This window comes from Gobio gobio (assembly GCF_949357685.1).
Source record: "Gobio gobio genome assembly, chromosome: 4".
Lineage (NCBI taxonomy): Eukaryota > Metazoa > Chordata > Actinopteri > Cypriniformes > Gobionidae > Gobio > Gobio gobio.
Window position 1 is genome coordinate 13027013 of NC_137100.1, and position 23911 is coordinate 13050923.

General features: G+C 37.9%; 2 protein-coding genes across 5 annotated transcripts; one reads left to right on the forward strand and one right to left on the reverse strand.

Moving 5' to 3' along the window:
• The first annotated feature begins 4315 nt into the window (after positions 1–4315).
• On the forward strand, positions 4316–16405 carry scimp (SLP adaptor and CSK interacting membrane protein). 4 transcript variants are annotated; one of them, XM_079815993.1, is made up of 7 exons: positions 4316–4577; positions 5523–5603; positions 5692–5803; positions 6634–6694; positions 6783–6865; positions 10697–10937; positions 14274–16405. In XM_079815993.1, the coding sequence occupies exons 3-7, from the start codon at positions 5692–5694 to the stop codon at positions 14278–14280; spliced, it is 504 nt and encodes a 167-aa protein (XP_079672119.1). In that variant the 5' UTR covers positions 4316–4577; positions 5523–5603; the 3' UTR covers positions 14281–16405. The 4 variants fall into 4 exon arrangements, with proteins under 4 accessions (XP_079672119.1, XP_079672121.1, XP_079672122.1 ...); XM_079815994.1 differs by having other exon boundaries at positions 4420–4577; positions 5523–5587; XM_079815995.1 differs by lacking the exon at positions 14274–16405 and having other exon boundaries at positions 4376–4577; positions 5458–5603; positions 10697–11401.
• On the reverse strand, positions 11397–21203 carry derl2 (derlin 2). Its single transcript, XM_079815992.1, has 7 exons — positions 21070–21203; positions 20598–20663; positions 19011–19084; positions 18812–18905; positions 15944–16139; positions 14324–14414; positions 11397–11851 (listed from the first exon to the last, which is right to left on the reverse strand). Exons 1-7 carry the CDS (start codon positions 21160–21162, stop codon positions 11746–11748), a joined length of 720 nt encoding a protein of 239 aa, XP_079672118.1. The 5' UTR covers positions 21163–21203; the 3' UTR covers positions 11397–11745.
• Between the last annotated feature and the right edge of the window lie 2708 nt (positions 21204–23911).

Consider the following 23911-nt stretch of genomic DNA (forward strand, 5'->3'; position numbering starts at 1 on the left):
ATCAGCCAGAGCTCAGCTTTAGGAGGGGAAGAGACAGGGCAAAAGAAATAGTGAAAGAGTGATGGAAATGAAGAGAGAGTGATTTAAATGATAGAATGATGAATAGAGCAGGTATTACAGATAATCTACTGCCCAATAACATGGTTTTACAAACTTTTTTTTAAGCCTTCAACCATCTTAAAATGCACATACAGTGGGGCAAAAAAGTATTTAGTCAGCCACCAATTGTGCAAGTTCTCCCACTTAAAAAGATGAGAGAGGCCTGTAATTTTCATCATAGGTACACTTCAACTATGAGAGACAGAATGAGAAAAAAATCCAGAAAATCACATTGTCTGACTTTTAAAGAATTTATTTGCAAATGTGGAAAATAAGTATTTGGTCACCTACAAAAAAAGCAAGATTTCTGTCTCTCACAGACCTGTAACTTCTTCTTTAAGAGGCTCCTCTGTCCTCCACTCGTCACCTGTATTAATGGCACCTGTTTGAACTCGTTATCAGTATAAAACACACGTGTCCACAACCTCAAACAGTCAGACTCCAAACTCCACTATGGCCAAGACCAAAGAGCTGTCAAAGGACACCAGAAACAAAATTGTAGACCTGCAGCAGGCTGGGAAGACTGAATCTGCAATAGGTAAGCAGCTTGGTGTGAAGAAATCAACTGTGGGAGCAATTATTAGAAAATGGAAGACATACAAGACCACTGATTATCTCCCTCGATCTGGGGCTCCATGCAAGATCTCGCCCCGTGGGGTCAAAATGATCACAAGAACGGTGAGCAAAAATCCCAGAACCACACGGGAGGACCTAGTGAATGACCTGCAGAGAGCTGGGACCAAAGAAACAAAGGCTACCATCAGTAATACGCCGCCAGGGACTCAAATCCTGCCGTGCCAGACGTGTCCCCCTGTTTAAGCCAGTACATGTCCGGGCCCGTCTGAAGTTTGCTAGAGCGCATTTGGATGATCCAGAAGAGGATTGGGAGAATGTCATATGGTCAGATAAAAACTCAACTTGTCTTGTTTGGAGGAGAAAGAATGCTAAGTTGCATCCAAAGAACACCATACCTACTGTGAAGCATGGGGGTGGAAACATCATGCTTTGGGGCTGTTTTTCTGCAAAGGGACCAGGACAACTGATCCGTGTAATGGAAAGAATGAATGGGGCCATGTATCGTGAGATTTTGAGTAAAAACCTCGTTCCATCAGCAAGGGCATTGAAGATGAAACGTGGCTGGGTCTTTCAGCATGACAATGACACAAACACACCGCCCGGGCAACGAAGGAGTGGCTTCGTAAGAAGCATTTCAAGGTCCTGGAGTGGCCTAGCCAGTCTCCAGATCTCAACACCATAGAAAATCTTTGGAGGGAGTTGAAAATCTGTGTTGCCCAGCGACAGCCCCAAAACATCACTGCTCTAGAGGAGATCTGTATGGAGGAATGGGCCAAACTTCCAGCAACAGTGTGTAAAAACCTTGTGGAGACTTACAGAAAACGTTTGACCTCTGTCATTGCCAACAAAGGGTATATAACAAAGTATTGAGATTAACTTTTGTTATTGACCAAATACTTATTTTCCACCATCATTTGCAAATAAATTCTTAAAAAATCAGACAATGTGCTTTTCTGGATTTTTTTTCTCATTCTGTCTCTCATAGTTGAAGTGTACCTATGATGACAATTACAGGCCTCTCTCATCTTTTCAAGTGGGAGTACTTGCACAATTGGTGGCTGACTAAATGCTTTTTTGCCCCACTATATGTAGATAAGAGAAATAAAAACTTTCTTGGGGGAAGAAATGCCCCCCGAACCCCTCTAATCTGGGACCTCTGTGGTTTTAAAACTCCTTAAGGCGGTTGTATATGCTCAAAAGTTGTTGCTGTTTCTGGAAACATGTTTGATTTTACCTCATATCTGGAGTTATTGTGTTGCAGTCTGGAATATTTACATATAGGCCTACTTAATATTAAGATTGAATTTTCAGACTGTATATACTCATTGTATCTCTGTGCTTTGACGAATTTGTTTTTTAAAAATACAAATTATTTCTGTGGTAGAAAACGTTGTGGCACCAAGATCAGCTACTATGGCCCTTAGGGTTGTTATAGCCACAGTGCCCAACGGGTTCTTAATCTGAGCCTGGTTGCAGTGGAGATAAAAGGACAAATCGAATCACAGTACCAGTCAATATGGGAGCTATTTTGACTTGATGTGAGAATAGCCACAATATTTGGACCATCATACATTGTTGTTTTGTTGTTGTTGTTGTTTCTTATGTTTTATGATACAGCAAAACTTTTGATTCTGCATTTTGACATTAACTCTGCAATAGGCTGCAATCTAGGTTGGGATTTTATTTCTGTTATAGTTGTGTCTTCAGCCATTTTGGTGTGCTACATTTTAATCAGTTTTGAACGTCCCATTTTTATGTTTGAATTTACATTGTGAAAAACAAGGTTGTGTTCCATATTGTGGTGCTTAGCAATTTTAACATAGTATCATCATCATATCAGTGTAGATGGACCAAAATAAAACCATAAAAATATCAAGTAAATAAGTATTGTGATACTTATCCCAAAAAGTATTGCTATACCACAATACTCAATATGTTGCCCCATGGTGAGTCATTTTTCGCTGTTGCACCTACACAAAATTTGAGTTTCTGCCAAAACCCACTTTAACCACTGTATATAGGGTATAGGGAACCATTCAGACAGTGTAAATATGCTTTCAGTTGAGACATATAAAGTGTGGCTTCATATCAGTTTCACACCAACCGCCACAGCACGCACACTGAGTCTGCTCTGGTCCAAAGACACGGCAGCACAGAGCGGATCATATGCGCGAGTTGGCGCAGAGCAGAAAACGCTTTGGACCTATTTGAATTCTACACAGAAGTGATATGGAGGAGAAACGCTTAGAGATTAGGAAGAAACTAAAGCTTTACTGACCTCAAATGACTCAGAACAAAATGCTATTGGCTATTTTTAAAAAGGGGAGGAGCTATTTGATATGTGCCGCCCTGTCTTCCTGTTTTAGTGGAAATTACATCAACAACAGGCAGTGTAACAGTTTAATGATCTACAGCAAATTAAAGCACGCTTTGGTGAGAAACAAATACTTAATTACTACAGTAGTAATTTCTCGCTATAATGACATCAGAAGTGGAAAATGTTGGTCAAAAACGTACATCTACACACAAACTCACCAGCAACCGCAACTTTTTGCTCAACACAAGTGTCAGCAGTCGTGGGTGGGGCCTGTGCAATGTGACATCACATTGCATAGAAACTGCAAACGACTTATTCTGAGACACTGCTTATGATTTATGGGGATTAAAAAAGGAGTGGGTGGATTTTTACCATTATAGGGTGTATCTGTAGACACACTGCTGACACACATTTATGATCAAACACCATGTTAAAGGGAATTTTGCATAATAGGGGTCCCTTTAAAGGTACAGTGTGTAAATTTTAGCAGCATCTAGTGGTGAGGTTGCAAATTGCACCCACCCACCGCTTCTCTATGTGCTCCCTTTCGAAGCACATAGAGAAGCTACGGTGGCCGACACAGGACAAAGATGTCGTCGTCTGAGACAGCAGGGAGTAGCTAGCGCTCTGTAGAGCAGTTTGTCCGTTTAGGGCTACTGTAGAAACATGGCGGCGCAAAATGATGACTTCACTGTAAGGGGACCCGCGGTGTATGTAGATAGAAATGGCTCATTCTAAGGTAGTAAAAACATAACGGTACATTATGAAAGGTGTTTATACTCCACTGGAAACATGTATATTATACTGCATTTCTGTCAATAGATCCTCATAAATACTACACACTGCACCTTTATGTTGATAGCAAATGAAATACCTGGATTTAGTTCTATGCAGAATAGCATAAGTACTATTTTTGTTTTACACCATCTCTCTCTCTCTCTCTCTCTCTCTCTCTCTCTCTCTCTCTCTCTCTCTCTCTCTCTCTCTCTCTCTCTCTCTCTCTCTCTCTCTCTCTCAGGTTTAACTCCACAGCACACTAAAAAACAATGCACAGTTGACTAACAATACACAGTCTCACAGACCTAACGCTTATGTGGATCACAATATATAAATGAGTAAATAAACTCATGAGAACTTCACCAAAACTTCTAGAGGTCAAAGCCACTATACCACAATAAATAAAGAAATAACTCTCTACAGAGGTCACGCCCACAGCAATCCATAAAACATTGAGATGACAGCAATTCGGCAAATGACATGCCTGGATTCAGTTCTCTGAAGAATAGCAGAAGTGCTATTACTGTTTTACAACATCCCTCAGTGTCTCTCTCTCTCTCTCTCTCTCTCTCTCTCTTGAGTTCAACTCCCCAAACCATAGTCGATGTACAACTGACTAAACATACACTTCTGAGTCACACACACCTACTGCTTATGTGGAAGAAGGTTTGGTGGGTGGGCACTGGGCAGAGAAGCTGGAAGTTCTGAAGAACTCCATCTGTTTAAGTTTTCCAGATGTCTGTGACACTTCTGTAATCGCCACTTTACAGAATATGTGCAAGACTGATGTAATCTACAACAGACAAAGGTAATTATGCTTTATCTTATTATTTTCATCTTCACAAAAACATGTGAATAGCCATTAGGCCGTGCGTGTACACTTTATTTCAATGGTCCGCTTTAGACATTCTACTAATTATAAGTAACTTTGAAACTACAAGTCAACTAGCAGTCATTAGAGTATTAGTAGACTGTTTAATATCTGCTAACACTTTATTTTGATGCTCCCCAACAGACATTCTACTGACTATAAGTCATTTTGCAACTTATTCTACTAACCTGGACCCTAGCCTAACAGTTTATTACAGTCAACTAATTCTCTAATGAGAGTTAGTCGCCATTTGGTTAGTGGAATGTCTAAAATGGACCATCGGTGTAACTGCGGTTTTATTCCGAAAACATAAATTAAAATCAAGTTTAAATTATACTAATAGCTGTATCAGTGTTATTTAGAAAACAGAAGTATATTATGCCAATACTTAAGTTTGTGTATATCTATAGCTCATTAATATTGGTTTTAAGTCAATATGTTTCGCATTATATTTCCTCACAATAGTATAATTCAATATAACATTTTGGCTTAATTTGATGTAAACCTTTAAGCTCTCTTGTGTGAATGCCTGTCTATTGTTTAATTCTGTTTGTGAAGATACTCTGCATAACTATTAAGATAAATTAATCTCTAAATTTGGACAGTCAGTGAAGTGAAACTCACAAGCCAGTGCTAAGAATGATGCAGGAAGTCAGTTAATCATGTGTAAAACTTGTGCCTTTGCAGGATGAGTGCTGTGAGCATGATAGAGCTAGAGAAACTGTTGTATTAATGCCTTAGATCAAGATAAATCTGGAATATTACAAATGGCAATTTCTGTATTCATTCCCGCATCCTGTATTCATTATTCATCTAGATTAGTTTTCTGTCATTACAAAATCGATTGCTATTGGAAGCATAATAAAACTACTCTCCACCCAGGAAACACAGCTGACTGGAAAACAAGAAACTTCAAGCATGTGCCTGAACAGTGCTGAAAAGGAGAAGTAGCCGCAGTTTAAAGTATTATTCATTATAATATGGAACAAAATGCCCTTTATATGTTAGTGATAACATTGAACCTGAACATTTTCTTTGTTTCATTTCATAGATGGAGTTCTTGCGTAAAAACTTCTGGGCAGTATTACTGCTGGCCATCATTCTGGTGGCTCTGGTGATAGTAATCATTTTCATTTTCATCAATGTTTGCATCAGAAAAAGAGGTAAAACATATCTAACAACTCTACATATGTTCTTTTCAGCCACACAAAAATATAAATGGTAAATAGAGCATTTGATGAGTGTGTTAGCCACAATTCTGTTGTAGAACTGGATGATAATATAAAACAGTGAAACCGTTTTATTGTGAAATATGACTACAATTTAAAATGACAGTTTTCTATTTTAATGCACTTTATTTTTATGTAATTTATTCCTGTGCTTGCAAAGCTGATTTTAGCAGCCTTTACTCTTGTCTTCGGGGTCACATGATACTGATTTGGTGCTCAAGAAATATTTATTATTATTATCAATGTTGAAAAGGATTGTGCTGCTTAATATTTTGTGGAAATCATGATATGTTTAAAAGAACAGCATTTATTTGAAATAGAAACAACATTTGTAACATTATAAATGGCTTTAGTCTATTTTTGTTCAGTTAAATGCATCCATGCAAATATACGGACCCCACACTTTTGAATGGTAGTTAATAATAGAGAGAGAGCGAGAGATAGAGATATGTTATTTATATACCAGTATATAAATAACACTTATACTGTTATTGAAAAGGAAAACACTACAGTTCATTTAATAACGCAATATTAGTTTGAAGGAATTCACAGAAGTTATTAAGAGGGATTTGAAGTAGATGTTTGAAACCGACATAAAGCTGCAGGAAACAACCATTTCACATAAACTTGACCTCATAGTTACTGAAAATAGGCCTTGTCACCACTTCCTTATTATAAGTTTGACTGTTGTATACCACTGTTTGATTAATTTTATTTCGCATTTTTCATGTCAATCCTTCAATTTTTGTTTGCTCTTTTTCTAGTTGCTTGGTACAGGACACAAACAAACCAAAATCATTACAATGACACACATTTTAAGGAACAGTAAGTCTGTCAAGGTCATTTAAGTCCACATATTTGTTATACTCAAAGTGTGTTAATACTCTAAAATAAATGACTTTTTCCATTACAGGGACAACCAAGTTTGTCACAAAGACCTTGAGAATGAAAAACCACCCTTACCTTCCAGAGATCAGTTCAAGTCCATGGAATCTGGTCAGTTTTGTTTTTATAGACGCGTTCATTTACTTTAATTTACACTTTATAGCACTGCAATGACACACAGCTTTTGTAACAAGGGAAGGAGAAGCTTTATTTTAACTTAAAAAAACAAACTCAAGTATACGAACAGAAAGGGCAGCTTTTCAGATCCACACAGGTGATCCGCATGTTGGCAGTCTCATGTAGCCAGATCTTCAGATTGATGGCAGAAGATCTGGATTCCATAATAGCTTTCATTGGCTATGGGACCGCCCAGAGACCATCAGACTGACATGTAAAAGCAACTAATCACAGTTTGTTTTGTTCAGCATCATATTCAGGGGCATGGAAATGTAAAGTCGATGTTGCTACAATAACAGATTGGCATTCAAACAAAAAAATTATTTATTCAGGAACATCATGCAGCATCATTACTATAGCAATGGCGCATCATTTTCAAAAATTTTGAAAATCCAGTGTTTAATTGATACAGATAACATTCACTGTCAGTTGTAAACACGATGACTTTGTTTCCAGGGGAACTTTTAAAGATGTGACACACATCTCCCAGAAATCCTGTAGAATTCAATCAGTCGGGTGATAACTTTACAATTTTGTGTGCCTTAGGCGTCAAACGCTTGGCCATTTCCATAGGCGTGACGTTTGAAGCTGAGACTAGTGTGTTGGTATCTTTCTTGCGATGGAGCCACTGCAGGGGGGGGGCTTGGTCCAAACAGAGAGTGAAGGCTTGTTCCAGGAGAAATGAACAGAGGCTGAGGACCATCTACCACAGGGGTGTCCAATCCTGGTCCTGGAGTGCCAATGTTCTGCAGAGTTTAGCTCCAACCCCAATTAAAACACACCTGAACCAGCAAATCAAGGTCTTACAGGGCATACTAGAAACTTTCAGGCAGGTGTGTTGAGGCAAGTTGGAGCTAAACTCTGCAGGACAGTGGCCCTCCAGGAGCAGGTTTTGACAGCCCTGACCTACCGGATCACCCACTTTTAGAGCTTACGGCTGAGGTACAGCACCGGGCACTCCTCCCCTTTGACAACCTGCGAGAATATGGCTCCCAGGCCCATGTCTGATGTGTCTGTCTGCAACACAAAAGGGAGATTAAAGTCAGGAGAAAGTAATAGCAGCCTGTCACACAGAGCAGCCTGTGTGAATGCCTGTTGGCATGGCTCCCTCCACTGGACCGGATCTGGTGCTCCCTTTTTAATGAGATCAGTCAGCGGGCTGTTGATGTCCGAATAATTAAGCATAAACCTATAATAACCAGAAAGCCCAAGGAACTATCTATAAAAATGACACTGATGGAATCCCATAATCCGTGCATAGCCAAAAGAGTTCCTGCCCTCAAAACTGCAAAGAAATGGACTCCACAAAACTTGTGGTTGAGGAGGCAAGAGCAAGCAACGAGATGCACAAAGGCTATCTCTCAAGCAAAGCAAGGGCAGTGAGATGAGATGTGAGGGAGTTGAGAGTCGAAAGTTTTCTTGCAGCGTCATTAGACTCCAGACTGACCTCCATCAATGCCTTACCTCCTCCGTTCTTCGTGCTCCGTAAAGGTGTTTGTGGGGGAAGGGGCAAGGGAGGTCAAAGTGAAGACCCCAAATAGGCTACTGGACAGTTTTGTGGAGCTTGTGATTGGAAGCTTTTAGTTGACCTGAAGCAGAGGCTTTGTTTCCCACACGAAATAATTGCAGTTACCAATCTCCTTGGTCCTCCACACTTCACACTGTGTATATCTTAGAGCTTACTGTGCCCTGGGATGACAATGTGGAGGAGGCCTGCAAAAGTAAGAGCCTTAAGTATGCTTAACTAGCAGCCGATGTGGAACAACGTGGCTGGAAAGCAAAGGTTTGCCCTGTCGAAGTTGGCTGGCGAGGCTTTGTCGGTAGATCTGCCATCAAAATTCCTAAGGATTTAGGCATCCGAGGCCAAGCCGATCGGCAAGCTGTTGGCCCTCTCCAGTGCCACTGAGCAAGCGAGTCAATGGCTCTGGATTAAGAGGTTGGTTTGGCCCTGTGACAACAGAGGCACAGAGTGGGGTAAAAGCGTAAAAGAGGGGGCGCAACTGGGATGACAGATGTCACCGATGAGCCCTCTGGAGGTGTCAAGGGCATATTTAATCAAGACACCAAGGAAAGAGAGTGCCCACCTGATGACCCCAATGAAGATTTGTACTTCCCTCCCTCTATCACCTCCACATCTGTTCCCCACTCATCTCAGGAAGGTGCAATAAAAGCAAAGGACATTACCATCTGTTCCTAAAATGTAACTCTCACGTCCATTTTTGGTCTTAAGTCTCAGGTCGGCTGCAATCTCTGCTGTTTTATTCATTTGGGGAAGAATAAATAATAATACGCAGCTACAGATTAGCAATGTCGTGTGGTGGCACTGGACCCACTTGGCTGTCCCTTTCAGAAGCAGCGTGATTAACTCTTCCAGGACCACCAGATCGATGATCTCATCGACGTTGCGGGGCTCTGCTTGTAACCACCAGCGGATAGCGGTGTGGTTCTGCTGGGTTATCACAAATGGCCATCCGCTCCCTCTCAGCTCGACAAACTGAAAGCACTGAAGATGTTGCTCTGGGGTGCAGCCAACTTTCTGTAGGACGGGCTACTTGAAGTCACCACATACCAGGAGGTTCTGCATGGGAAGCTCTAGGGCGAAGGCCTGGGCTTCCCCCGACAACAGCAGAACGAGGCCACCTTCTCAAAGAGGTCAAAAAGCGCTTCTGGCACATCATGTGACCCATCGTCATCAGTAGCATTTGGGGAATGATGGACGCTGTGTCAGGAGCCCTGCTCATCAAGTTCAGCAACATCTGCAGATCCTTCTCCTTGGCCCAGAGGAGCATGCTGAAACTCCTCCAGTGAATTTCCAATGGATCAGGGTAATGAGGTTCAGCTCGTGCCGGACTATGTTGTGGTTGAGGGGTCAACACCTCCTGCACCCCAACAACCCACCTTCACGCCACACTACACCACAGTCGAGACACAAATGCTCCATTCCTTTGTCCAAGAGGGCCTGATGAAGTTCTCCTTCCAGGTTTTCAGCGCCACTGTAAAGGCCAATTCACACTACACCGACAGACGGCGACAAACACAAGACAATCACCGGATTACAGACCGTCACTTCCCAGGCATTGCGCGACCCGACAAGCGTCAATTCAGCACGTTCAATTTATGGAAACAAGCTCATACAGATGCCAACAGACAACGGCAGGGGTAACACACTGATCCGACAAAGTTTCTGTTGCCATCTGTTGGTTCAGTGTGACTTGGCCTTAATATGTTTGAACTCAAGGGAAGTCAGGGGCGGCAAGAGGACTTTCAAAAGACTTCCAAAAAAATCTCCAGTACAAACAGAAAAGGCAGCTTTTCAGCTCCTTGCAAGTTTAGTCTAAGCTCTCTTCCCAACCCAGGAAATCAAAACTCCAGTTTTGTGGCTTTTTGTCCACGTTTTACATGCTAGGGTACTCCTAAATGTTGAATAAAATTATCTTTTAACAGATATACACATTTTAAAGTTTCTTTTCCAGGAAAATGGATTAAAAAATATTGATGACTCAGGGGCATATTCGATTGTTTGTCCAATCAAATGCTCTCTAGAATGAGAATGTCCTTTCTTCAATACCACCTGCCTCTAACTTACAATCATTTATTATGGCCATGACATGAAAAAAAAAAAGAATAACAAACTCTTCAATGTCATAATGTCAACATGAAAAAAAAGCTTTGCTCTTCATACTTCTTTCTCTCAGCATATTACTATAAGCAAAAACCCTCTGCAACAGAAATGTAACCAGTTTGAAATCATGTTTAAATTTCCAGTGGATCGGAGTTATGAGGATGTGGAGCTCGTGCTGGACTATGTTGTGGTTGAGGGGTCAACCCCTCCTGAACCCCAACAACCCAACTTCACGCCACACTACACCACAGTCGAGAAAAAAAGTCAAGACCAAGACAGCGAGGATTATGACGACATTGACACCCCTTCTAACCAAGACAATGAGGATTATGATGACATTGACACCCCTGCTAACGGCGACAGTGAGGATTATGATGATGTAGGGTAAAAGAATTTAAATATATATACATACATACATACATACATACATACAGCGAGTCTACCTTCAGCTGAGACACAAGGCCTAGAAACCAGCTAACATATTTCTACTATTCTGCATTAATTGAACAGAAGCAAGTACTAACAGCATGTAACCCAAGTGTTTACTTTCATTTATGTAAAGCCATCTTTAACTTCCCATTGTTGGAAATGTAATACATCTTCAAAGACGTAATGTTCTGTCGAAGTTCCATATTGTTTGGAAGTGGTTGTGCAAGTTCAAAAGAGGTTGATGAAACTTCTCAGGACTCTGAGAAATATATTAATATATATTATGGTTATAAATCACATGATAGTTGCACTGACTTTCATGTCTGATACTACAGTATGCATTATTCTTTTATTCCTGTAAATCTGTAAACTTGAAATAAATGCTCTTTGAAGAAAAAAAACAAGCAGTACTCAAACTTTTTACACACATTTATTCTTTAAAAAAAGAAAAGAAAACAAGTAAAATGGTGACGATCAATAGATATTTCTCTTTCACAGCTGCTCGATTTGTAATCGCTGTTGTACAGGGCAGCAACAGCAACATATCAAAAGTCAGTTCTTTTTTTAAACTCATGCCCAGTCAGAGGAGCGTTGTGGGCCTTGCAGACATTTCGAGGCATATGATTTCCGTGCACACAAACTGCAAGTCTCCCTTTTGCTCAGTGAGTAGAGCTCATGTTCTTTTGTACACAAGAGAAACAAGATTTTCTTTCTCTTGCTCTCAGAGATGTCCATTAAATCGGCAGGCACACGGGTGCTGAGACTAGCCTCCTAGTCGCTGACCCTCGCCCCAGGCAAAGCCTCCTGGACGCTCCTCAGGGAGAGGGTTGTAGTTGGCATCTTCCTCAGGTGTATCAAAGAGCATCTTACTAGAAAGGTTGAAAACAAATGGGGTTTTACTTTAAAGCAAAGACTAAAGCATTACCTAGAAGTTTTCATTTGATTGTTTTAGATTGTGTGGCACACAAGTTTGGGATTGAAAGGAAAAATTGATCCTTAATAAATTGTTTATACACATCACCACGACATCAGATCAGATATTTGAGATCAGCACGATTAATGATTTAGTGAGTCTCTTGAGCATTTAAAAAAAAAAATACTATAAAACTGTAATATTGTGAAATTACAATTTAAAAGAACTGTTTTCTATTTTAATACATTAGAAAAATTTAATTTCTCCCTGTGACAGCAGAGATGAATTGTCAGCATTACTCCAGGCTTCAGTGTCACATGATCCTTCAGAAATCATTCTAATATGCTGATTTGCTGTACAAGAAACATTCCTTATTATTATTATTATATGATGAAAACCGTTGTGCTGCTTAATATTTTGGAGGAAATTCTTTGATAAATAGAAAGTTTGAAAGAACAGCATTTATTAGAAATCCACTTAATGTATCATTATAAATGAAAAAAGCATAACTGACTTTTTTTGCGCAACACCCAACGATGACGTTGGGTGTAGCGTAAGTGTTTTGAACTGCGAGGGGTTACACTTTCTTCTTAAGTTGAATACGAAAGGCGGTCTGGCGGAAGCTAGATATTTTACTGTATAAAGTTTAGAATATGGATATTTTTCTTAAACAAACCCATCGATTCACTTTCTGATTAATGGATGCACTTTTGTGTGCTTCAAATTTTGGGCTTCCATTCGCTGCCATTATAAAGCTTGGATTAGTCAGGACATTTTTTTTTATAGAACTCAGATTGTATTCGTCTGAAAGAAGTCAGTCATGTACACCTAGGATGGCTTGAGGGAGTAATTCATGAGATCATTTTCATTTTTGGGTGAACTAACCCTTTAACATTTTTGTGGAAACAATGATACAATTCAAACATTTATCAAAATTGACAGTAAAGACTTTTATAATGTTACAAAAGATTTCTATTTGATAAATGGTTTAATACATGTCTCAAAAAAGACAGGTCCCAAGCACTCAGTCAGACGTAAAAAGAGGAGAAGGAATTAATTAAAAAGCCTTTATTTGGTGTGGCTTAAATCTTTTTTGTTTTTTAAATACAAGAGCCAACATGTTTCAACCAACAAATGGTCTTCTTCAGGGCAAGGCAACACAAAGAATGAGAATGACACCAACTTATAAGTTGAGCCCCACCCATAGTCCGAAAGCATTCAATTAGCCTAATACAATCAATTAACCCAATGGTATTAACCCAAATAAAGGCTTTTTCATTCATGCCTTCTCCTCTTTTTACATCTGACTGAGTGCCTGGGACCTGCCTTTTTTGAGTCGTTGGATTTTTCCCTACCCCAAGAGCACCTATTACGGACTATTTAACTCTACCTGAGCGCCTGGTTGAACCTTTTGCAGTTCATTGCTTTAATACATGTATTAAATAAAATGTAATAAATGCAAATAAATGTTGTTCACTGAACTGTCAATTCATCAAAGAATCCTGAAAAAAAAGTATCACCATTTCCACAAAAATGTTACGCAGCCAAAACGGTTCTCAACATTGATAAAAATAAGAGTACCTAATCAGCATATTAGAATGATTTCTGAAGGATCATGTGACACTGAAGACTGGAGTAATGATGACAAAAATGCAGCTTTACCATCACAGGAATAAATTACATTTGAAAATATATTCAAATCTACCACCAGGTCAATCGGATGCACTGGCTTTCTCTTCTTTGTTGGCTCGACAGCTTATATTTCTAAAATGGAAGTCAAATAAACCATCAACACATGTTAAGTGGGTAGAAAGTGTCATGGCATATTTAAAGTTAGAGAAAGGCTCTGTCAACAGATTTTTTTTAAGTCTGGAGGCCTTTCCTTTCATATTTTGAAGATACACTCTAAAAAATGCTGGGTTAAAAACAACCCAAGTTGGGTTGAGAAAGGACTAACCCAGCAATTGGGTTGTTTTAAGCAAACATTTAACACAACCGCTGGGTTAAAACTACCCATTCACTGGGTTAAAACAACCCAATTGCTGGGCTAGTCCATTTTCAACCCAACTTGGGTTGTTTTTAACCCAGCATTTTTTTAGAGTGTAGATTCAACCCAAACACTAATTGTAAGCTCCCCCTTAATCCTCCTCCCCATTTTGTTTGTTTGTTTTGTTTTCCTATTAGGTTTGCAATGTTGTATTAACATTTTAATTTGATGTGACTGTTGTTCAAATGTTTGGAAAATTCAATAAAAAGATTTGTCTACAAAAATATATTCAAACAGAAAACAGTTATTTTAATTTGTAATAAAAACAGTAATATTGTGAAATATTGATTTTGAGCAAAAATGTTAATATTTCTGAATCTTCTTTTGACAGGTACTAATAAATGGAAAAACCCTTGACATTGTGAAGACATTACTACTCACAGGATGGAGGGAGTCCTCAGCCATCTGCTGCCACCTGGTTGGTTGGGAAACACATCCTCTAGAAAGTAGTACACGTGTCCCACTGCAATGCCTTATATCAAAATGACAGAACATATAAACTTATAGTAATGTATACTGAAAACATTTTTAAACATCATAAGTAAACAAAAAAAATCCTCTTTATGTCATATGAAATTCTGTATTGATAATGAATACAATTGGACCTCTTTGTTGTCAAAGCAAGTATCAGCACAAGAAAAGTGAATAGATCAGACTAGGGCTGCAACGACGCGTCGACGTCGTCGATGACGTCGACTACGAAAATACACGTCGACGCGTCGGCGGCACATTATTTACGTTCTAGAATGGAACAGAAGATCTAGAATAATGGCAGCTTCTGCTCCCGGGCATAGTGAAAATGATAATTTATCATATAAAGCCAGACCGCGACATTCAAAAGTGTGGGAGTACTTTAAACAGAAGCAGAGTAAAACTGTGCTTTGTTCGCTCTGTAACGTCGGTTTCACACTGCGCGCGGTGGCAGAGCAGGAGCTGTGCGCGTGGAGAGCGGGAGCTTTCACACTGCCAGTCAGTGTTGCCAAGTCCGCTTTTTTCCGCGGAATTGGGCTTCTACACTGTTGCCGCGGGCTGTGTCTCATGTCCGCGGGTTGAAGCAAAAAAACACACATATTTAACCCCCCGAACGCGATGTTTACCAGAGAACCTCCCCGAAACGCGATTGGGCTTGTTTCGGTCTAGTTTTGAGTAACGAATGTGTGGGTTTTGTTGTGTAAACCTGGCAACCCTGCTGCCAGTGTTCTCTCGCGCAGCTGAACCGTGGCGCGTGTATTGCAACAGACGGTCACATTTTCCGGTGCTCTTCTCCGACCCCAGTACGTCTCGTGCTTTTATTTATTATGGGCTGCATATATCTCCTGTTAATGCGACCTGGTTCCGCTCTGTCCCAAACACATATGCATAATAACTTGCTGTATATAGGTAGTTTACATGATTAACGTAACATTAAAGTTAAGATATGCCTCTAGCTTTAATCATTTAATCATTTGTCTTTGAAGTTTGGGCAAAAACTTCTGGCAGCTTTAGTCGTTGTATATGCACATGTATCTTCAAAATAGACGACTAGTTATACATTAACACTATGCTGAAAGTTCCTGTATGTGAACCTTTTGCAGATAAATACAAGTGCATTTTCTTTACTATTGACACAAATCAATAAGTAAATCATACTCAACTACTATAGTAAACAACTTTTCCTAATTAGGCCTACTCTGTATACATTTTATGATGAATAGTATCATTATATATTATGTTTAAAAAGCTTCTTGTGTTCATATATTTCATTATAAAATGGCATACTATGTACACTACCCTTCCTGAAATACAATTAATAGTCATCATTCATTGATTTCATGTTAAAATAATATACAAATTCACTACCCTCTTTGAAATACAATAATCAGTAAAAAAGAATAATAAGATTAATCTGGAAAAATAATCGTTAGATTAGTCGACTAATCGAAAAAATAATCGTTAGATTAGTCGACAGAAAAAAGAATCGTTAGTTGCAGCTCTAGATCAGACATATCATCAAGTCTGTACCTAAAAGGTCCACAATGATGGAGTTTCCCAGCAGCAGAGAGAATCCCATGAGCACCCATGGGAGGAAGGGCGCCTGGAAATTCAAAAGGCCAAAGAAATTCATGCGCACGTTTGGGTTCCTCCTGCTCCAGATATACACCAGCATGATGGTAAAAGCCTGACCTAAGAACACAAGATTCACAAACATGCCAAATATCTGCACAACTATTAAGAAAATCACTATGTATTTGAGCAAATGTTACACAAAGGCAATGTTTAGGTTAAGAAGTTTTGAAATAAGGGAATCGCACAATCTTGTCCTGCCTAATATATATATGGCATATTGTATGTATATTTGACAAACTTTTGCTTTCATTTTTTGCTTTCATTGTGGTTTCTATATTTGTCTACCTGTTGAGGTTAGAGTTCATATAATCTGAAGCATATTAGGGTATTATGTTAATAAAAATGTATGTCCTTTGTATATACGTTCTCCTTGTAATACATTTTTAATTTCATTACTTCTTGGTCTATTATTTTATGATCTTTAATGATTTTAAACTTGTCTGTACATTTTTTACACTGCCGTTCAAAAAAAACGAAGTCTTCATGTTAAAAATGAATAGTAGGCTACACAAACATTTCTAAAACTGTAAAAACTTTTTTTTTTTAAATAAAGCATTCATTAAATATTTTATGATAAACATACTTTAAGTGCACTCATTTATAGTCATAAATTAATAATTGATAAATAAATACATTTAAAAAATAAATACAATTAATAATAATTGTTGTTGTTATTATTATTATAATTATTATTTGGCTATTGTTGCATTTAGGCTACATGCATTTAGAAGAAGAAAAGAGGAACAAAGAAATTAAAAGTCAGTCATAATACACAATGCCAGGTTTATTAGGCAATAATAATAAAGTGCTAAGATTATTACAGTTAAACAAGATTTTGACGCACATAATTCTTATTAAATCGTTGTATTCCGCCACCCGTTTATAGAGAATCTGCAGTTAATATAATTTGATGAATAATACACAATAAGATTCGTTAACACGTAGGCTACCTGGGAGTTTGCTGTTCTTCTTCTGAAATGAATCCGTGAGTAAAGTTTTTACAAACCTGTGCGCACAGATTGTGAAAGCGTGCGCATTATGAATTTGTGAGAACGGATTTAAAAACCGATTAGCAAAATCTGAGCGCACGGATTGGAAATTCGTGGGTACGGTTTATTAATCTGTGGGCACGATTTATTAAACAGAGGGAACAGTTTAAGAATTCGTGATCACGGTTTATAAACTGAGGGAACGGATTGCAAAACCGTCGGCACGGATTGTTTTTTTTTCTCCTATAGGTGACGTGCCGGGCTCCGTACTATCGTGTTAGAACCAGTGGATGCGGTTTACAGGTTTCATAGAAAGACAATGATGTCACGTGTGAGCATGCAGCAGGGAGTCGTGTTTGCGGTCCAAATAGCTCAAAATGAGAGGCAACGAGAAACCCTAAGACATGGAATAAAACCCCGCCATGTTTTAAAGAAGAGTGGCTTGATTAAGTGGTGGAAATAACAGATGATGGACACAGCACGGTAACAAAACAGACATTTACAGTTATACCCACCACCACAAGTGTAGCGTGCAAACTCTAAACACCAAAGTAACACACATCAGTTTAAATAGATGCGTGTGTGGTTTGGGTTTCAGGGATGTTTAGATGACTATAAAATATATATATACTATAATATAATATACTATAAATACTTCCATTAGTTTTTATATTATATTATAGGCTATATTAATTGCATTCTAGTGTACGCCTAATAAAGAATTGATCTCACAAGGGGATTGTTTAGGGATCCTTGCCATTACAACGTTTGAAAACCCCTGATATAGAAAATCCTGGAAATTCATAAGCAATAAACAAACATTTAATATAGATGATTTAATGCTGCCTGTCGCTGATAAATGACTGTACAAAAACACATTAAGAACCATCTCAGTGTAACTGCTTAATTTTTTTTCATATTATATTATATTCTAAAGAATTGAACTGTCCTGGGGAGATTTTAATAGTATTTCTTGGAAAAGAAGACTACAGTTATCAGCACTGTAAAATGTGCTTAATTTAATGACTTCTGAATTAACCGTTTTTTATTTTTATTTTATTTATTTAATATATCACTAAGTTGCATCAATGGTTCAATAAAATAGAAATGGCACATTAAAGTTAAAAGTTATAACTGCATGATGAAATGCGTTTACACACGCTATACAGGTAAAGAATGTTTTTGCTCATGTGACCAAAATGTCCACCCAATAGAGAAAAGTTTTGCTCAGCGAGAAAAGAAATTAGAGGGAACATTGCTCTTGAGGCCTGTTCACACAATGAACGATAACTATAAATATTCTAAGTGCATGCAGCAGTTTCGTTTCATCTGCTGCTTTAAATGCTCAAGCTCTTTAAAAGCAGGGCGGATTCTGATTGGCTGTCAATGTTTTAAATGACCAACTAGCTGGGGAAAAAAAGGTTCTGAAAGTGATTCCAACCATATCGTTCTTCTGCGACATTATCATTACAGTTGTGGTTTTGGATTCTGCTATTCTTTTATGAACAGGCCTTATGGCAATGGAATTACAATTTCTACCGATAGTATAAATGAAATTACTTAAAATACCTAATTGTACAATAAAACATTCTAAAGCTTTTTCTGGTAAGATCTTATTATACAAAAGCTTACCAAATAAAACTGTATGTATGCCAATGTAAAGCATTTCAAATTATTATTGTGAATTAATCGTGCTAAATACATTAACTTTAATTGCTGTGCAATACAGATCAATGTATTGAGTGTTTCACTTTTGAGAAAATGTGAAGGATACAGTCATGAGAAGGCCACCGAAGAGGAACATAAAGACAAAGTCAGCGGTTCTCCCTCTGAAGGACCCCTCCTCCAGCATCCGACAGTACCGGTACCTGTGAGACTCTAGTTAAGGAACTTCAGACTCCATCCCTTACACACACCGCAACTTTTACAATATACTGATGTACTATCAATATATTATGTTTTTATAAGGATACAAAAATATCATGTTGAATAAGAAGTTGAACCCAACCGGACCAAAAAACAAAAAGTTGGTTATTAGCCGCCATACCTATGGAAACACACACACAAAACATTTTGAAATCACATGGTGCAAGAGATCCATTTTGAGATCCATCTTTTCACACTGAGGACAACTGAGGGACTCAGATGCAACTAAGAAAGGTTCAAACATTCACTGATGCTCCAGAAGGATACACAATGCATTAGCCGGGGGTGAAAACGGGGGTACTAAAATGAACAAAAAATCATAATCAAAATAAGAAAAATGTGGATATCTTCATCCTGTTCAAAAGTGTTCACCCCCTGCTCTTAAGGCCATTACATACTCCGCACAAACAGAGGGGAAATGTTCTCGCTCCCAGGGCTACGAGATCAAAAAGCCCTGGTTTGGGAGTTCTCGCAGCTTGTTCTCGACACATCATCTGCGCAGAACTTTTTTCTTGTGGGTGTCCGAGAACTATTGTGCGACTGGTCAGAAATGTAATCGCATGCTGCAGTGGACGGGACCTCTGAGGACTCCCCTGAAGTTCGGCACCTGCTTTTCTCGTGAAGTATGGAATGTCCCGGCCAGAACGGACTTTGTTCTTGCCAGCTCGAGAAAACGGGCCAATTTCTTTGTTCTTGCAGAGTATGTACCAAGCTTTAATGGTTTTTTAATAGTTGTGTTTGAGTCCCTCAATTGTCCTCAGTGTGAAAAGACAGATCTCAAAATTATACAGTCCCTGCTGGAGAGGGTTCAAATATGCAAAAGATGCTGGAAAACTGAATAATTTGCAAGACCTGGAGGATTTTTCTGAAGAACATTGGGCGGTTTAACTGCTCAGGGTAAACAAGGGACTCATGAACAACCATCACAAAAAAAAAAAAAACAGCCGTGGATCATCCAGGGAACGACACACGGTATTGAGAATCAAATGGTACATAAACTTTTAAACGCTGTCATTTTAATAAATTCAGCTATTTTTTGTCTTGTGGACTATATGCAAACATCTTTTACGTAAAATTTCTCATTCCGGACAGCACTAAATAAAAAAATAAAGCATTTTGTATGATCTCTCTTATTTAGTTAAAATTATTCACAGATTCTGCAAGCGGTTCACATACTTTTTTCTTGCAATCGTATTTAATACATGAATTTCCAAGGCCTCTAAATTATCAACATGATCAAAACTTTGCTGAAAAACTCACAAACAACCACATGTCTTGTCATCTGATTGATAGTTTATAATTTTTCAGTAAGTAAAAGGCCTTTTAGTATAATTCTAAAAAATGTTCAGGTTGTGATACATTTTGCTGTGAAATCTTTAAGAAAGTTTTATAATAATAACTTTTTTATTGTTAGCAATATTTCAAGATGAACATATACTGGGATGTTTAATTTTTTATTTAAAAAAATGATGTTAAATGTATGTATCAAATATGATGCAACAGGCTTTTTGAGGATTTTTTAGTCGCCAATCTCTCAGTCAACATTGTATTAAAAATGTGTATATGTCAGGCTTTATATGGATACAAATAAAACAAGGCACACAACTCTTCAAAGAAACACAGTTGACACTTACCTGGTAATTCCTCAATATTAAATCTGGGTTGAAGTAAAGCTGGAAAGGTGTGATGAGTTCTAATTGCTGTGAACACAAAGTAAACATCACAGTCAGATACGAATGACATGCTGTAGGTAAACAAACATTGTCTAATGTTACATTAATACTACACTCAAATAATTACTGAAATCGGTAAAAGTAAAGTTACTTTTAGCAGCTCGCTTGAGGTAAGTCAGCTAAATGGATGTAAACACAGGAAGTAAGATATGAACATGCAAACAGCATCTGGAAACCAAACTGAGTGATGTATACACTTATACCCATTACACTTTACAGTATTTAACATTAACTACACATTTTAAAGGCGGGCTTTACGTAAATATGCCCTGATAACACCACAGCCAGCCACCAGCTGTGCTATAACTGTATAGGGACGAGGCCACGGATAAAAATAGCGCTTAAGACCTTAACATTCGTCCAATTTACTTACCACGGCGGCTGTAGTGAGTACGCAGGCGGTGGTATAAGCTCTAGTAACCAAAGGAATCTGTAAATATTCCTGTCGGATTGTCTGGTATGCCATTTTTTGGAGCGACAACGCTGCTTCCGGCACCTTCTTGACACGTCATCACCCGGGCAACCAAATGAAGGAGGTGGTTTTAGTTTTTGATGGTTCCAATTGGTCACCGGCTTGTGAACTTGCTGCTCTGATTGGTCAGCTAAAGTGTCGATCATTGCTTTATCCCGGTCATTTGTAAGTATGGCATTTTTCGATTTGTTGGTGAAGATTGTCAATATAAACGTATGCAAATATTGTAATGTACGTTGACAGTTTCACATTTGGACTGCCCATTCATGCGTTATTTGGAAAACTCACCATATATTATTCATAAACCAGACTTTTTATATATAAAGTACATGCTGCCACTTCTCTAAAAGTTGAGATATGTTCTTCAGCAAAGTCTGTTATCGGGACTACTATCAAATGTCACAAGGCTTATTTGGCTTGTTCTGCTTCTGTGGTGATAAAACCGCGATGTTTAGCTGAGCTTATATATATTTTTTACATGATTAACATGTTCCTGATAATGATCTGAACAAACGTATTAATATTGGCAAAGCTCATATTTTGCTCTTCTTGCATCTCGCTCATGAGGCCCTTCCTCTCCTCCTTACGCAAAATTATTTTACTAAGAGATATTTGTTTAAAGACTTGTTACTTTGTTTATTGTTACTTACTATTAAAAGCTGACTGTTTTTATTATTCATTTTATTCTACTTATAAATAAAATCTTTTTTATTCATTACTTCTTCGTCTGACTGGATCTCACTGCATCAATTTATATGCATATTTTGCAGTAAACCTGACATAGCCTTTATTGTTTTTCTACAATAAACATCTTTAAGTCTATAGGTTTTTATTTATCCATCATTTTTAATTCATTATATAAATCACAATGCTTGATGGGATGGTAGTTCTTTCCCTCATTAAAGCCATTATCTTGTAGGCTACATTTGTCTATCCGATTTCTATAGTTTTTGCTTCAAATCAAATGTAGTTGGTTGGTTTGTTTCATGCTTATATCGAATAACTTTTTAAAATCCCTATGGAAAAAAGTGGCCGTGCACTGTTGCACTATATAATAGCGTTTGTTTCCTAAAAAGGTCAAAGTCGATGAACTGTAGGCCTATGCACAGTTTAACCTCCTAAGACCCAGGAAAACAAAGTCTTTTGGTTATAGTTTTTTTTTCTCTCCATGTCATTACATTGTTTAGATAATAAGAAACAAAAAAAATATATATATATTTTTGGAAAAATTAAATTCCTAGTTCACGTACTGTATGTTGACATTGGGACATAAAATTACACAAAATGACATGTATAGGTAAAAACAATGGGATTTTTTCCGCCACTCACCAATCAATTTTCAGGTTGTGTAAATAATAGTTGGCCATGTTTTCATAATAATATCTAATATTTTATAGGAACATTGATATATAATGTCTTTCCCTATTCACTTGTTGTGTCTCCTAAAATGCCTGATAAGCATGCTTTAGTCCCGGTGTCCTCTACAGTGGACATGTATGAAATCAATGCCCTGTTCTGTGGCAGAAACTTGTATTTTGATTAGAAACATAAAATTTTCCTGAGATGTTGATTTATAACAAACAATTTGAAAATGAGTCAGATTTAAATGATAAGTCCAAAATATTACAAAATTTCCATAAGAGTGCTGAATTAGATTATTCAGTCATTTTTAAAGGGGTTTGGTGGTGTAAACATATTTATTCTGAAGCAAAATTCTACTTAAATCTGAATATTTGCTTTACAAAGGCAATTTTTTTACCTTATTAAACGCATCATCATTCATGTCAAATTCTCACATTTGATCAATAAATTCATTTATAATAATAAGACACTATAAGGCTGTTACCAATCAAATAAAATAATTTACACTGCAAAATTACAACTACAATAAATAATGTTATGAGATTGATGTTTTAAAAGTTTGAATTTACAAATAAGAAAAATGCAATGATATTTTAAACATGAAACTAAACCGCCAGTAGGTGGCAGCAAGTGACCGTCTTAATGAGTGAGTCACTGAGTTGTTCATTCAAACGATTCAGTCAAAACACTGAATCATTCAGTAACAAAACACAGCGCTGAGTGTTGCTTTCCTTTTGGAACTATTTTCGTCAGTGATATAGAACAAAAAAGTCAATATTGTTTGTGACTAAAATGTAAGTAACTTATTAACTAGGCTACTTGTTTATTGAACCACAAAATTCAATGTAACATTTGCAATCGTGATAATATTCTGCATAATAACAGCTCCCTTCAGTCGACTCGTGTTATTAACAATATCATAAGTTATAAATAAAGCTCAATTTTAACCTCAGTATGGTTCTTCTGTGAGTTTAGTGCTGTTATGTTCATTTGTTTTGATTTCTCTACGAATGTCTCTCAGGCAGAGACAGGCAGCCAGAAATACTCTATCCCGTATCAATCGCTGTTTGCATTGATTATTATTGTGATGTTAACAAGCTTTCAACTTGATGACATAAATGACATATTTTGATTCAAAACGGCGAATTTCGCCGAAAAGGGACGAGTTTGCAGGTATGATGAACTATTGTGAATCCACATGAATAATTATGTATTCAAATGAATTGTACCCACTGCAAAATCATACTAGGGGTGGCCAGAGTTTATACAGTGGTGGCCGTGGTCACCCCTGGCCACTCTTTGGTTTGAGAGGTTAGGTTCATATTTTTACAGTCTATGGTTCATATACGCTCCCAATCAGCAGGGGGCGATATTGCGCTTT

What these genes read in the sequence shown, in the direction of transcription:
- scimp (XM_079815993.1), top strand. Translation starts at nt 5,692, where the DNA reads ATGGAGTTCTTGCGTAAAAACTTCTGGGCAGTATTACTGCTGGCCATC. An exon ending in TGTTTGCATCAGAAAAAGAG is followed by an intron (nt 5,804 to 6,633) that starts GTAAAACATATC and finishes CTCTTTTTCTAG; the next exon opens with TTGCTTGGTACAGGACACAA. An exon ending in GACACACATTTTAAGGAACA is followed by an intron (nt 6,695 to 6,782) that starts GTAAGTCTGTCA and finishes TTTCCATTACAG; the next exon opens with GGACAACCAAGTTTGTCACA.
- derl2 (XM_079815992.1), bottom strand. Translation starts at nt 21,162, where the DNA reads ATGGCATACCAGACAATCCGACAGGAATATTTACAGATTCCTTTGGTT. An exon ending in TAATATTGAGGAATTACCAG is followed by an intron (nt 19,085 to 20,597) that starts GTAAGTGTCAAC and finishes GTGTTTCCATAG; the next exon opens with GTATGGCGGCTAATAACCAA. An exon ending in TCGGTGGCCTTCTCATGACT is followed by an intron (nt 16,140 to 18,811) that starts GTATCCTTCACA and finishes ATAGTTGTGCAG; the next exon opens with ATATTTGGCATGTTTGTGAA.